Raw genomic sequence first — 16,596 nt, forward strand, 5'->3', positions numbered from 1 at the left:
TTCTAAATAATTGGGTTACTATTCTGTAATGTTATTCGTTTAAACAATGCAACTTTGGACACAGGGTTGCAATCCTGTTCATACTGATCAATTTATTAATGATGCAAAAAAGGAGAAAAGAGGTTTTCAGCTTTATTTGAAATGTGGGTTCACACAGGGAAAGTGAATGTCATGTTCATGGATGTAAAAAAAGTTCCATAACAAAAACCATCACACAAAAGGTGTGGTGCCGTCTTTTAGTGACATTCTTTCCCACAGAGGCACCCTCACACTAATAAATAGTCATTTACATATGTCATCAGTTATAAATATGAAGGCGCATTTTTTAACATACTTTTTTAAAGCAATTATAAATGATTAAGTTACTTAAGAAACCCAAACACAGATGCAAACAAATTAACCAAGCAAATCCAAATCATTGGCAAACTCATAAAATTGGCACAAAATAAGCCGAGCACTTTTAAAATAAAGTATAATGTAAATTATAGGCACTATAGTTTGATAATATCCGGCACACCATTTACCAAATAATCATCCCTATTTTTTTAGGCAAGCCTCTGGATTTATAAAGCACAAGAGGCAATGGCCACTTTATTCAAATCTTACATTTAGTTTTTCTGAACACACTGTTCCCTCTGTCACGGCATGAATGATACACACTGCAGGCTAACAACACCACATTATAATTCATTAATTACACATTTACCGAAGTGGTGGAGATCAGGTCAGGGTTTCAAACTCGGAGGAAGAAAGTTAGTTGTTTGGGATAGAATTGTGGCGTGAAGTCATCCAAGACTCAACTGAACAAACATTCCAGGTTCTCTTCAAAATGGACGCACGCTAAGACATGGCTTTGGGGAGTTAGCTTTACGTTGAGGTTTAAAAACATACATTTCTTAATGCTTTAAAGAATCTTAAAACAAATACTGATATGGATGCTTGGACATAAAAACTGCATAAATAATTTGAATAAATAATCTCTAAAAGAAGCATCTGCTTACATTCATGCTGAATTTAAGGAGAAACTCTTAGAACCAGATGCAGAGGTCCTTAATAAGACATGAAGCCCCTCCAGACCTTTTGGATAGGGTGGCTCCCCACCTAAAGACGGTGCTTCATGATTGAAGCACCGTCAGACCTTTCAGAATTGAAGAGTTATCAGCTTTAGGATACTAAAGATTTCCCATCACAAAGACATGAGAGCCATTCAGACTTTTTGGATTGAGGAACACGATGATCGGCGGAGCTGTCAGCTTTAGGTCATGAATGATTTTCCAACTGGTGAGATAAGGTAGCTCAGAGCATGAAGGCATGAGATCCATTGAGACCCTTTGGATTGATGAACTCAAGCATTGAAGCACCTTCAGATATGAAGAGCACACAGCATCAGCAAATGAACACCTGTCAGACAGTTTCCCAGACCTGAAGCACCCTCAGACCTTCAGATATAAGAGGTATGCTCTGAGATTGAAGCACCGCCAAAACACGAGGAACCATGGAGCTCTGAGACATGGAGGAGCTCTGAGACATGGAGGAACTTCAGTCCTACACAGACCTCTCCAAACAGAACAGAGTCTAGAGTGAGAGCAAATTCAAAACGTTTAAACCTGAGGGAAAAGGAAGAAGAGGATGGGAGAGATGGAGACAGCTGGACTGGAGTCTGGGAGATGATTGCAGCCACAGAGGAAGGCGTGGGCGCCCTCTTCTGGTGGCAGCGAAGGATTTGTTTTTCTCTGCTTTCTTTGGCATTTCCCTTGCTATGTGCTCTGAATGCCAGCTGTCTTTTCAGTACACATAATTGACACTTCGTTTTTTGAGTTGTCGTGATCTATATTTATAGTCTTTCTCTTGTTAACTTTTTAAAAGGAATCTGGGTGAAGTCTTCTCTTCTTCTTCTTGACTCTTAGAGGACTCTGGATAAAGTGCCACGTTGATACGCCTGCCTCGGTCAGGATGGGGGGTGTGCAGCACACTCTGGTGGCAGGCTTCAGTAACAGCCTTCCCTCCAGTTCTCCCCGGAACTACCATAGGAGCGGGGTGCGGGCAGAGACCTGGGAACAATCAACAAAGGGGATCATCCTCTGAGGTGACTTCTGAACTTGTATACAAAATAAGATAATACATTCATCCTGGATGGGAAACTCAGGAATATTAAAGAGCCCCTATTTTACCATCCAAGGTGTGAGATCACACGTGGGAGTGTGATCCACTCCCACTCCCACTCAACCCCCAGCCTACCCAGGGGACTATACCAACTGGTGGTTTGATCTTTCCATCACACTCCCACGTGTGACATCATAAATTTTTTTAAATGACTCACCAGCCTCCCACCTGGTCGGGTAAAATAACCCTTTAAACCAGCGATTCATAACCTGGTGGTCACTGGAATGACTTAAAGAGTAGACCTAACGTTTTACCAACGTCAAATGTGGGTTGTCCTGTACCACTGCTTTAAATGCCCCAAAATACAGTCCAGTCCCACCCACTGTGGGTGTCTTAGGCCCAATCCCATTTTTACCCCTTACCCCTTCCCCTTCCCCTTCCCCCTCCCCCTTGTTTTGAAGGGGGAAGGGGGAAGGCGTAAGGGGTAGAAATGGGATTGGGCTTTAGGCCCAATCCCATTTCTACTTCTTACCCCTTCAAAACAAGGGGAGGGGGAAGGGGTAGAAATGGGATTGGGCCTTAGAGTGAGTGAGTGAGTGAGTGAGTGAGTGAGTGAGTGAGTGAGTGAGAGTGAGAGAGAGAGAGAGAGAGAGAGAGAGAGAGAGAGAGAGAGAGAGAGAGAGAGAGAGAGAGAGAGAGAGAGAGAGAGAGAGAGAGAGAGAGAGAGAGAACGAGAACACACGCACCTGCGTACGGGTTGTGCCAGCTTGGTTCTGGGCAGGGGGATGCCTCCGCCGCCCCCCGAGGTGGTGCTGGGTCGGGGCAGGCCGCTGCGGGGGGGTGCTAGGGACCGGACCGGGGTGGAGTTCCCGGAGCTGGGGTTGGACGTGGCCTTCACCGGCTGTCTGAGGGCCAGCGGGGAGGGCATGGCCGGGGAGCGGAGCTTACTTGGGGACGGGACTGGAAGGGAGAGCACCAGCAGGTTTAACTAAACACACCTATGCATTTATATATATTAGGTATTTATAGAATACAGATACTGTATTGGTATATAGTCGATATTATATTCAAACACACGTACATGTATAGATATAACTATGTATGTGGATAGATATGATATATTATACTACACATACATGTTACCAGTTTTAAAAGTAGAGACATATATCGATATGACAACCCATGTATAAAGATATATATTATTATATACACTACTGTGTATGTGCAATATAGGCATGTACAGTGTATATAACTATACATTAAATATAATATACTACACACATACAGGTTCCTATACGTTTTTATAGTACAGTATATAGACATCATTATACATGTATATAGATTAACTGTAGAGCATATGTCGATGACTGGTGTCTGTCACCATCAAGTGATAGTGGCGGCGTAGAGGTCTGTGAAACAGGTACACTAATCTATCACTATGCATGTATGGAACATGGCAGGAAGGTGGTCTTTTTATATGAACGGTAATCAAACAAAGAAGATGGAGGAAGATGGGCTAAAACAAGGCCAGCTAGTTCTACGCCCCTTGCCCCGAGATGGTTGTACATGTGTAGGTTAGATGAGGCAGGTCCTAGCACAACATCAACACACAAAACCACAGCATGAAGGCACAATCACAATATTCACAAATACTCAATAGGCTAGAATCCTCAGTGAATACTCACTGAAATCTGCCTCCTCTCCGAAGCAACAGGACAGGGGGACTAAAGGATGGAGACAGGAGCAGAGACGGACCTTAATTTATCTTATGTACACTGCACCACAGCTGGGAGGTAGCTGCCACCTGGAGGTGAAACCCTGTAACAAGGGTACTCTATGTGGAGCACGGATGGGTCCTGTTGCTCACCTATTCATATAAATATTTATTTTCGTCTTCTTTGTGTCTCGTTTTCATTCAATTCTGTTTCGATTGTCTCATGTTTCTCAAATGGCAAAGAGTCAAACAAACATTATGAGATCAATTAGACTCAATCAAAAAAAAAGTTGCACTGGGAAGAATGGCTGATTGATATGCTACAGTAGCGTTTTGTCAAATCTCTGTGCAAAGTACACAGATCAGCCTAGCATGTTTTCAACAAAGAGACAGCAGAGAGCAGCCCACTCAGATATGTGATCTACTGTGGTGTTCCTCTTTAAAGCCACACATGAACGCTTCCTTGAGATCAAATCATGACTTTCATTGGTCTTGGTGTTTAAATGGGCCTTAGCAAGCCCATACAAAACAACCTGGACCACATGCACTAGAGGCAGGCGGGGAACTAGCAGGCTCTGCATGTACTGTATGTACGCGACAGTACTGGAATACACACATGAGAACACAGGGCCCAACAGGCAGTTCCCCGTGGACACCATCTGAACCTTCTGACAGCTTGAGAACATTTGCAGGCTCTAACTATGAGATCACTCTGGATAAAGAACAATGTTGCATCCTGAGTTGTCCTATGAAGTACTAACTGAGAGAAAAGTGTAGGATGTCTACTGCAGGGAGAAGAGTGTTCCGACTCCCTGCTGAAAGGTACTGGGATCAATCACCCCAATGTAAGCATCTATTCACCATAAGTCCCTTTGGGTAACAGCCGTCTTCATAAATATGGTACACGATGGAGGTATGTTAGCTGTGAGTAGGTAAGCTGTATGATGATGAACCTGCTCAATTACCTCCACTGTAGCATTACTTGGCTACCAATTTTACCAGCTTTTTTGTGAGAGTGCCGGGATTCTATATCTCTAGGCCGGGACCCTGCACAGTCCGTGTCAGCATCACTGCCCCAGATCTCACACAATGCCCAAAGAGTCAGGCACAGAGCCATTATTTACATAAAGCCTGAAAGAACCGGGCTCACTAAGTTCTCACTATGTCCTTAAAATAGAAAAAAGACACACTGCACATTCATGTGATTCAGCGTGAAAAATTGCACATTGAGTGGTTTGACCTGACCCCACACAACACACCAGTAGGGGGTTTGTGACCTGACCCCACACAACACACCAGTATGCGGTTTGTGGCCTGACCCCACACAACACACCAGTAGGGGGTGTGTTTGGGTAGGACCAGTCACTACGTTACAGGCTTCATGTGTGTTTGTTGGGAACCATCATTACGCATCGCCACGGGGTGTGTTCGTGTCCCCAGAGAGCGGTTACCTCGCAGGGCTGATGGGCTTTGGAGGTGCTGTTTGGTTTTTGGAGTGGCGCGTGACGGGGTTGAGGACCTTGGGGTACCGGCCACTGTAAAAACAGGGTTATTTCAGCAGGGGACTCCGAGGGCTAGCCTCACAGCCGGGCGGGGAGCTAAGGAAAGGCTAGTGAATCAGAGCCACCAGGCATGCACCAGCTGCAGGTGTAGAAAGGGGCCACTAGAGGGCGATGCAGGCAAACATTCCCAGCTGCAGCGGAGGTTTATGGCAGTATTCCAGAAAGAGACTGGGAGCACATGCTTCATAGAGGAGGTGGCAAGGAGGAAGAGGCAGAGCTTTAGCCGTGACATTTCGCCTCATGAGGTCATGCAACAACAACAGAACTGTCTTTGAAACCCCCTACACCCCGTGATATCTGAATCACCACGGGGATGAAGAGTACTTAAACATGAGGCACCCGGCCTTTTATTTTTTGAGCTTTTAGCTGCTTGTCAGGGCATTTTTATGAGCAGAGAAAGTCAATAATTTAAGATTGATAAGATTTAACTTGCCGTAACGTGAATCTAAGATCTCACCTTTTAGTATATGCTACACGTGGACCTCCTAAGATGGCGCAATTTGATTGGTTCGCTATCTCGGGATATTGGGCATATCCCATGATTGAGATCTCAAACTCGGGATATTGTTTTCATCGCATGACGGTCGTCTCATCAAGCTAATATAAAAAAATATATATATTTATTTTTGGAGTGTTCACGTGTAGCATATACTAAAACAATTATTCACCTCAGGCTCCGTGAATTGTGGGGAATATTCCCCACTATTCACTGCGCCTTCGGCGAATAATTGTTAAATATCCTTCCCTTATCGTGGAAGTTGACCTCAACTGACAACTGCCCTTATCAGCCACGCCCACAATCCAGGGAGCCCACTTACACCCTGGTTTGGGATGTTCAACTTTGAGTGGGATCCCTTTGTTGTTGTAGCCCTTTAATTTAAGCCTTGCCATGTTAAAGCCACTAGAACATTAAGAGTTCCGGGATTAAAGTGCAGATCTTAAATGGCGACTCTCTGGGATGATCTGGGCTCTTGTTAAATCTATCTATTAGAATCCGGTCTGATCTGCAGCCAACAGATTTGCGTCTGAAGTGTTCGTGCTGTTGTAGTGTGCATCGTTTGACCCAGCTCCCATTAAACCGACAGCGCTGTGATCCACGGCTCCAGTATGGAATTGAAAGTGATCCTCAAAAGGAGAAGGGGGAAAATTGTGTAAAAGAAAGAGGTTTAAGAGGTGGAGACCAACTCAAAGAAACATCTCCTGGGATATCAAAGCCATGACACTCCAAAGAGAGGACATGTGTGAAGATGCAGCCACAGGCGGTCAACACAAGCCTGAGTGATGCAGAGGAGAACCCAGCTGGTGTTTCTCTTACATGTGCAGCGATAGTGCAGAGACAAGGATCCGTTGCAGAGAATACAAGTCCTCCATTATACCCCCATGATGAGTAAGCCCTGACACTATGAGATGGCCTACATGTTTAACAATTTGAGCCAATCCAAACCAAAAATGTTTTCTCTGAGTGCATGTAATAGTTATTTAAAATAAATGTATGCTAATATAACATGACTTTGGCTACAGTAACAGCTAACATGACTCAGCATATGTAACATGACTCATAATAACATAACTCAGCTAATATAACATACTTTGGCTATAATAAAATGCCATGGCTATCATAAGAGCTTTATACACTACCAGCTAATATACCACGCCAAATGTCCCACAGATTCTGGTTCTAGCGGGCTACGGCGCTACTCACTAGCAGACTGGTTCTGGTGGCGTGGGGACCCTCCGTTGGGGGTCTGCAGGTTGGACTCCATACTGCGGCTGTTCTTGACGGGCTCCGGACCTGGGCCGGCTGGTACCGAGGAGCGGCTCAGGTTGGGGAGGCTCCGTCTCAGCTTCTCTACAACACCAGAACCAGAGAAGAGAGCATGAGGGTGCTGCCCAGTCTGACCGTTCGGTTACTGGCCAGGAACAACCACGGTAGACCAAGTCAGTCCCTCTCTCTTTCAAAACCTATGTCTCTCTCTCCCCCCCCCCCATCTCTCTCTCTCTCTCTCTCTCTCTCTCTCTCCCCCTTACCCTCGTTCTTCACCACGTTGGTCTGCAGCTCGCCCCCGTGGCTCTGCAGCGAGTGGCGGGGCTGCTGCAGCCGGCTGATGATGGGCTGGGGGGAGCCGCGCCCGTGGCTCAAGGGCTGCGGCGAGCTGCGAGAGTGGCCGTAGTCGATGGAGCGCGCCGGGGAGCGGGAGCGCGGCGAGTTGCGTGGCGAGGCGCACGGCGAGTGGCGGGGCGAGGGGCTGAAGCGGTTGGGGAGGGGGTGGAAGGCGGGCGGGAGGATCTCGTCCTCGTCGTCCAGACTGTGGGCGTCCAGCTCCTGGTCGCTGAAGGTGCTGCGCCGCAGCGAGTGGCAGGAGGAGCCAGAGCTCCGCCTGGAGGCCGTGGCCGCGTAGTCCTGCCTTAGACCTACACACAAACAAACCTCTGTAGATTAACACACACAGAATAATATATACTGTATATATTAACTAACACACACACACACGGCATAATATACATTAACACACACACGCAGTTTGTTATAGTCCTGTTTGAATTCCACCAGGATGTGAGGGTAATGCCCATGGTCTCGGGGGTATGGGGCTCTATACTACAAGAGGCCAATTGGCTAGGCTCATGTGGGAGGCTACTTTTAGAGGTTATGTACGTACTCTCCTCCTGCATGCGGGCCATGATCTGGACGTCGATGACGTCGTTGAGCTTGTAGGTGTTGGAGGAGCCCACAGAGTCCTCGTCCATCTCAGAGGTGCTGAGCTCGCTGTCCACCGATGACTGGGGGCTCACCGCCGGGGGGTTTCTCTCCGCTGCCGTGTTGCGCTGGTAAACTAATCACAAACACGTCCAAACAAATGAGCACAATATTCAACCTTATGGAAATGACGGTTATAATTATACTATGGTTAGCTTTTTATTGATACCAACAACTCTTTTATGTCTATCCAGGTTTCTTGGAGCTCTATAAACATCAGATGACCTACAGCTATAACACTAACTAGATCACATGACCTACAGCTGTAACAATGCCCATGACACATGACCCTGCTGACCTGTGTTTCCAGGCATCAGCTGCTGCCGCACGATGGGCACTTTGCTGGGCGTGGAGGACGGGGAGTTGAAGGCGCTGCTACAGGCGCTGTTGGCCGTGTTGGTGCTGAACGGGCTGCCATAGCACATCTGCTGGGTGTAGGGGCTGCCGTACAGACTCCTGCTCTTGTGGCCTTAAACCAGAGGACAAACAGCCTTTCAGTGACAGGTAACTCAGGGGCTCGCTAAGCTGGCTCCGTTTTATGACTTCTACAAAAAACATTCCAGCTGTTGGTTTCTGTTATCGGGAGTGATTGTTCTTATTAGGGACAACTATTCTGTTACCGGCAAGATGAATGAGTTAATATTTTTTTTTGGTTTGAAGTGAGTGCTTCATTGGTCCATTGTGTCTTAGAATTAAACACATTAAAATGCCACTATGAACCACTGTGAGCAGTTTCTACCATGAGCTATGTTTTTACACCATGCTGTGTGCCGGAAGATACACACAGGCCTTCTAGTCAATCGTCTACATGGCTGCCGAAGGCGGTATGAAGACATCCTTCATTAGGTGCGTAACACACTCAACAATGCACACTGTTTAACTCTACATACTGCTGACCAGAGCGGCACAATGTCTCTCTCTATGCGACTGCAGCCCCAGATGGTCAGAGCCACAGTCAAAAGAGTCCCAGTGAGAGCTCTATTGGGTCAGACTACACAGAGGCCGGGGTTCCACCATAAGAACAGTCTGTGAACAATGACCCCACAGCCTGCTGCAGAATGTCGTTACTCGGCTAAACACAAGTTTCTCTCACACACACACACACACACACACACACACACACACACACACACACACACACACACACACACACACACACACACACACACACACACACACACACACACACACACACACACACACACACACAGCTGTGTGGAGCCTAGTCTTTGTTCACTTGTCCCTCTCTCTCCACTTCACTCTCCCTCTTCCTCTCTTTCTTCCACTCTGCTCTCCTACATTATTTAACACAACATCATCCTGTCTTTAGGTTCCTGCTGCTAAGGAATGTCTACAACGTCACATCATGTAGGATAATAGCGCTAGCTATGTGTCCAGGGCAGCTTACTGCCTATGGAGGTTAACTGCCGACACAGGCTACCTACGTAGGCTACAGAGGCTATTGCAGCTTAATCAACCATGCAGGGTAACTATCCATGCAGGCAAACTGTCTACACAGGCTAACTGTTGTTGATGTTGTCCTTGTTTGAACCTGATTTATATTTTCTCTGTGCATTGCCTTCCCTCCAAGGGCAGCTCAGCTCAACCGACTTGCATGTGCTGAGCTGGGTAATCCATCCTGAGGCACATGGGCAAAACACATCTCGGGTTAGGGTCTAGAGTACTTGGGATGTGAGGGTTCTTAGCATGGTAGGGACCGTGGCATGTAAGGGGACTTAGCCTATGTTGATCTTTGGTTGTAGTCCGAGCCTTTGATGCTTGGTGAGCCTACCCTGGGTAAACAAAAAGGTGAGATTTGAGTCACCAGGGCCGTGCTTTATAACGATAAATCAATTGACATGGTACAGCAGGTCCAAAGGCTAAAGTCTCTGCACATTTGGCCAACTGCATCCTCTTTCCTTGCCATTGTATTGGTAGCCATGACACTAAAATAGACAGTTTAGCTTTCCACAAGATGAGGCCAGTTCTTTGGGACATTCCTCAACCAATACAAACTCACCCTAGCTCCATGGCAACGGTAATATCCCCAGAGGGGGAGAGAGTGGGAGAACTGAGGGTGTGGCCTGGAAGAGGTCTCTCACTCTCTCTCTCTCACACGTGTTCTCTAAACACACAGGAACATGGTATGTATGTGAGGCTAGTGTCTCCTGTCTACATACAGCTGACTGTTTTCCTTCCTCCTGACCAAAGGTAGACAGTTCAGCGCGCTTTAGGGATGAACAACTCTCCCACAACTAGACTACAGTCTAAAACCTTTGTGCTTTCGACCATCCCTTTTATTTCATGCAACCCTTTTTGTTGATCGTGCCCGTAAGGGTGGAGGGAGCAGAGCCACTTATCCAAGGGTCATATCCACATCAGGAATGACATCAATGATGATCTCATCTCACAGCCATTGTTCACTAAATCAATCTGACTAGCACGGTGCTTTCAACCTATTATACTAACATAGTGAAGGCTTTAATCCTTTTAGACCTGAATTCATCTTCACCTTTGAGTGGTCGATGTCATTGTCGATGTGTTCAGCAAGCAGGTAAAGCAAACACTTGTATCGCTGTAAGGCTAATTAGCCTCCTAATAGGCTAATCAGAAAGCTTGTTTACTTGAAGCACTTTGAATACCAAGGCAACACTTGTAGCTTATAGCATCAATATCCAAAATTCTAAACAGTATCTAGGCATGACAACATAACAATGACGTAATCGCTATTATCGCCAGGCTACCCTCTCATGAAGAAGCTCAACTTGACTCAACACCACTTCTGGCAGGTCTCCACTGACCAGACTGAATGTCTCCTGCCCAGGTGCTATTCAGAGAAAGGGGCAAACATCAGCAAGGCTCTTCTTCTCAGAATGAGCGGTCACATGATTAATGAGCACAAGGTCTCACATGTGTAAAAATGGAACTGACCTCTGGTGTGTGGCGGGGGATCAGGGGGCTGTTGAGCCTGGCTGACTATTCTGGGATGGTTATAAGTGTGTGCTTATGTGTGCCCCAATAGGCCAAGGCCAAGAGACAGAGGACACTACGGGAAGGCAGGAGACCATGGATGAAGGACATCTATGAATATGCAGAAGACGAGGGATAGTTGGGGATGGAACCAGGAGGATTCAGGGATAGGTAGAATCAGTTTCCAGGTATTTTAGACCTAATAAGATATCGGCCTTATGGTGTGCCTTGTGTGGTAAATTGTCTACTTTGTTCAGTCTGCCCGACTAATTTATTGCACAGGTAAATATGTAAAACACATTATGCAAGTCTGGAGCCAACAGGGGCTAATCCTGCTGCTTGATCAGCCGAATTAATCCTTAAAATCAAATCAGACTGTTGTTTGTTTCCACAAAACACCTATTGGTATGACAAGGTGCAATGAAAACGTAACCAAACCTGCAATTGAAATAAACCTTGCACTTGAATTTGCTCCAATGTCTTGAAAACTAATTATTAAGACAACACCCATAATGATTCCACTGATGGATTGCTGCCCAACCTGCCAACCAACAAAGATAACCGGTGTGAGCGAAAACACACACACACACACACACACACACACACACACACACACACACACACACACACACACACACACACACACACACACACACACACACACACACACACACACACACACACACACACACACACACGGTTTGTATGCATATTCCTACAACCACACAGGATGACATGCTTACCTCTCTCACACACACACACACACACACACACACACGCACACACGGTTTGTATGCATATTCCTACAACCACACAGGATGACATGCTTACCTCTCACACACACACACACACACACACACACACACACACACGTTTCAATGATTGTATTTTGGCGAATAGTAGCTGTTTGTGAGTTACTGAGCCTATTCTGTTGGATTAAATAACAACCACGACCAGGATTATGGATGTATTCTTTTATAATTTAATTAGCTGAAGATTATAAGAGGGAAATGTCAGGCCCTGTTTAATCCTATTGGTTTTGGCTCAAAGTCGGATGTGCTCAAACACATAATTAAAATGGAATTATGTTGTTATTGTCTGTAGATAGGTGGAGAGGACGGGGGGGGATGATACCAGATGAGGGAGGAGATGTGTCTATCTGTGTAGGTGTGTGGGGGATGTGGCTGTGGTAATCTAAAGGTATGGTGGGGATGATGCGGTTACCTGTGTCGATGGAGGATACATGGTAGGAAAGAAGCTGAGTTATCTGTGTAGGTGTGGGTGAAATATGGAGGTTAGTTACAAGTAACCTCTGTAGATGTGGTAACCTGCATAGATCTTGGTGAGCACCTATATGTATGGGTGAAGGAGATACAGGCGTAGGTACCTAATATATGTATGGGTGAAGGAGATTCAGGCGTAGGTATATGTATGGGGGAAGGAGATTCAGGCGTAGGTATATGTATGGGGGAAGGAGATTCAGGCGTAGGTACCTATATATATGTATGGGTGAAGGAGATGGAGGCGTAGGTACCTATATATATGTATGGGTGAAGGAGATTCAGGCGTAGGTACCTATATATATGTATGGGTGAAGGAGATGGAGGCGTAGGTACCTATATATGTGTATGGGTGAAGGAGATGGAGGCGTAGGTACCTATATATATGTATGGGTGAAGGAGATGGAGGCGTAGGTACCTATATATATGTATGGGTGAAGGAGATGGAGGCGTAGGTACCTATATATATGTATGGGTGAAGGAGATGGAGGCGTAGGTACCTATATATGTATGGGTGAAGGAGATGGAGCCGTAGGTACCTATATATGTATGGGTGAAGGAGATGGAGGCGTAGGTACCTATATATGTATGGGTGAAGGAGATGGGGGTGTAGTTACCTGACATGGTGAGCTCCAGTCTGTGTATGAGGGATCGCTTGGCGGTCTCCATGTCAGGGCTGGGGTGGTCCAGGGCTTGGCGACACCACACCATGGGGCTCAGGGCCTTCTGCAGCGGGCTGTTCAGCTTCGCCTCGTACAGCCTGGAGGGTATAACGAAAAACAACCACAACCACACAATTAAATACGGGCTTAGACATAGAAAAATAACAGTGTTATTAATTATTTTTCATTTTTACTCGTCAATATGACATAACTATTTTTGAAGCTCAGCAATCTTTCATTGTGGTGAAAAACTCCATGGTTGACCACTAGAATGTGAGGTTTTAGAAACCAACTCTATGACGTTATGGAACAGCAGGAGGACAGGGTATTATTAATAAGATATTTGTTTTTTTAAGTTGAGACCTGATCCTGGTCTAATTTGGAATATTCCAGTGTATAAGCATAGTTGTAGTGGAACGATACTTTTATTATAATTTAATTTATAAGAGTTACTAAATAATTTACTACTCTAGTTTATTAAACCTATTCTGCTGATATGACACATTTATGGACGTTTTTTTATTTATCATATCTGAAAAGGAAAAGGAAAGAGATGCCGAGACAGGAGAACAGAAAGCAGGGGATGTGAGAGAGGAGCAGAGAAGAGCGGAGAAGATATAAGTGTCAGAGAGAAGAAGAGGAGTGCTTCTGCCAGGAAAAGAACTGAGTCAGCTTTAGTTCCAGATGAAGGTCCTCATGACTGCAGGTAATACTACTCTAACATGCAGACACAGGCCCATGCTAGGAGATGCTCATGGATCAAGTCAAACTATATTCCCATTCAAGTACAACACACAACAAGGTAAAGAGCAGACAATTGTTTATCTTAAGACCTAAACACTAGGATAAGCAAAGGAACCTCAGTTTCCAGAACTGGATTCAATCATAAGCTAAATAATAGCCTGTTATGGGCACAGTCAGGAACTAAATAATGAGTATTTTTGTCATAGCTAGCCTGTGCACAAATTATAATCTATCCATCCAATACTTTCTTGGATACGTTATTAAATAAACCAACAGATACAAAGCACATTTAACATGCCGTTTGTCAAAATTAATAATATCTACTATGTTTGTTGTATCGTATGCATCATGTATTATGTACCATTTGTCAGAAGTAATAATATGTGGTAAGTACCATATGGTATGAACCATGGTGGGGAGACAGTATCATATCGTGTAGCATTTAATGTACTCTGCAGCAATGTTTTATGTACCAGGTCGTATGTACCATGTAGAAGTGTGTGGAATACATCCAGCATCCCATAAAGGAGCAGGCAGTGCTGTAATCCAGCTCAAGGCTAATTTGGCGATTACGGGTGTGTGTGACAGAGTTGGCAGAGGTTAGGTGCTACCGGATAATCCCTGATAGTGATCTCATCCAGAGGGCGGGCAGACAGGAGCAGGGATTACCAGGACAAAGTGTTCATGGCAGCCAACCCATAGGTAGACATGGATGCGTCCTTTGATACAGAGTCTGTTAATCTGGATTGGTGATTGGCTTGTGCATTCATGTTACACACAAAACAGACCACACCTTGAATAACTTTATTTAAAAGGTCTGCTGAGGTTGTCAGACTTTTGTCTTTGATGATTCGGGGAATACTAGTGCTTCCTGGTTATCTGTTGTGTACTACTAAGGAGATAGTCTTTTATACAAACATCATGCCAAAAGCTTTCACAGAACTTGACCTACAATATGATGTTGCAAGGCTAGGACTCTCCCTGCCTTTTACAGCACCTTAAAAGGAGGTCAGGGTTTGCATGCAGTAGAGGAGAATGCAAAGCCCCTCAGAGAGAGACCCAGGGCCATCTCTGAGGAAGCGTGGTTGTTATACTACAGATGAGTATTTCAGGAGGCTCATTATCTGACCCTTGACCTCATCCACAGAGCCATCGTATTTGCCTTGCCTGTCATCTCATTTGATCTTTGAACGTTTTGTTCTCTGATGGAGATACAATAAATAAAAAGCAAGAATGAGTTTCCAAAGGGGGGCTCAACTGGCGACTTTAATCATTTTGGGAATAGTGCTATCTGAAGGTTATATCAGTTTAGGTGTGGACAGTTGTCCGTAGTGCCAACGGAAATCCAGTGATCATAAACTGGAATGGTATCCATGGCCGAGTTTCTCCCAGCGGGCGTCAGGCAACATCACCACAATTCGGTCCCCAGCCACCGGTGCCATGGCAAGCCAAGCGATTTGCCACATCACGGCATTAAAACGTATCACCGCCCTGCGGGGACTGTGATCTTGCGGTACTGGGGCACAGGTCTCCTACTACAGTACAAATGGGGTAGCAGCTACGTCTTGCAATATGCCTAGGCTGCAAAGGTTAACAGATCAAACGTACTGATTAATGTAAAGGTTATAGTGCCAAACACAGCAGTGTCAGTTGCAGGTGAGTGCATGACAATGCACGTCTAGACCTCATCTTACGTCAGCGGAGTGGCAGCGCCCCAACAGTGTGGGGATATCGTAGCCAAAGGGGATAACCAGCCCGTCCGGATCCACAACAAGTGCCGTATTCTGTATCGATGACTCCGCAGTTACTTACGCAAGCTATCGAAGAAGACTCCTATGCAGAACCTGGTGGTCGATGCCCCCCCAATAGCAGCAGCTGTGTGCGGCAGTTAACTCTGACAGCAGACGCCAAGCACAACACACACGTCACGCTGCTAAACAGAACCCCAAAACACTCACCAGCTGTCTTCCTCCTCGTTCAAACAGTCCATATCTTCAAGATCTAGTATTTCCACTTCGTCTAGAATCGAGTCGTCCGATTCATCCTTAAAGCTGCCGGCGGTATCGGCGTAAAATGAGTTCATACTCGAGATGGAGGTGGCCGCCGTCGCCCCCTCCCCGGCATAAGATCTCCTGAAGCTGATGCCATCGTAAGAGAGTCTAGGGCTCATACAGCGAGAGTTCTCCAAGATCCCACCGAAGCCGCCCGTTCCGCCGAACCCCACCCCAGGGAAACCGGCCAGCCCGGCTGACATGGAGTCGTATCCGGCGCTGTGCGGCCGGTTGCCCCCTGACACCCCTCCGGTTGAAGAAAACAACGTAGACCGGCTCCGAAGCTGCTCATTTTGCTGCTCGAGTTTCTTCACCAAGTCTTGGAGCTTCCGCACCTCCAGGTCCGCGTTGATGTTGGAGTTGATATCCTCCATAGCGGCCGGGGACACCTACGAAACCTGCGGTAGTCTGCCGTTAGTCCGTTCCTGGCCGATAAGACTCCTTGTATATCCTCACTTTAGGTTTTATCTACGTTTCACTCGGGCGATCCGTGTACTAAACAGGCTAAACACCGTCATCTCCCCCGTTCACTCCGATATAGGGGCAGGGTCGAGGCCATTTTCGTGATTCCTGTTACCAACTGTGAAAGACCAACAGGCGGCGGAAAACAGACGTCATGACGTAGTCGGTGACTCGGGGGCGAGCACGTTACCGCCACATACGCGTTCACATTCTGCGAGTGAATTTGTCGATTCGGTGGATTTTCAAACACCATGTAAAATGTGTTTACATATTTAGAACTTTATGTTAAAGTA

At 46.1% G+C, this 16,596-nt stretch overlaps 1 protein-coding gene across 6 annotated transcripts; it reads right to left on the bottom strand.

Annotated features, from left to right (window-relative positions):
* Positions 1-119: 119 nt before the first annotated feature.
* On the bottom strand, positions 120-16,470 carry slain2 (SLAIN motif family, member 2). 6 transcript variants are annotated; one of them, XM_060066738.1, is made up of 10 exons: positions 15,749-16,468; positions 13,002-13,144; positions 8,433-8,603; positions 8,037-8,210; positions 7,408-7,791; positions 7,082-7,228; positions 5,269-5,352; positions 3,789-3,827; positions 2,850-3,063; positions 120-2,051 (listed from the first exon to the last, which is right to left on the bottom strand). In XM_060066738.1, the coding sequence occupies exons 1-10, from the start codon at positions 16,213-16,215 to the stop codon at positions 1,988-1,990; spliced, it is 1,887 nt and encodes a 628-aa protein (XP_059922721.1). In that variant the 5' UTR covers positions 16,216-16,468; the 3' UTR covers positions 120-1,987. The 6 variants fall into 6 exon arrangements, 5 of the variants coding, with proteins under 5 accessions (XP_059922721.1, XP_059922725.1, XP_059922723.1 ...); XM_060066742.1 differs by lacking the exon at positions 8,433-8,603 and having other exon boundaries at positions 15,749-16,470; XM_060066740.1 differs by lacking the exon at positions 5,269-5,352 and having other exon boundaries at positions 15,749-16,467.
* Between the last annotated feature and the right edge of the window lie 126 nt (positions 16,471-16,596).

This window comes from Gadus macrocephalus, chromosome 12 (genome assembly GCF_031168955.1).
Source record: "Gadus macrocephalus chromosome 12, ASM3116895v1".
In the NCBI taxonomy this organism is placed as follows: Eukaryota; Metazoa; Chordata; class Actinopteri; order Gadiformes; family Gadidae; genus Gadus; species Gadus macrocephalus.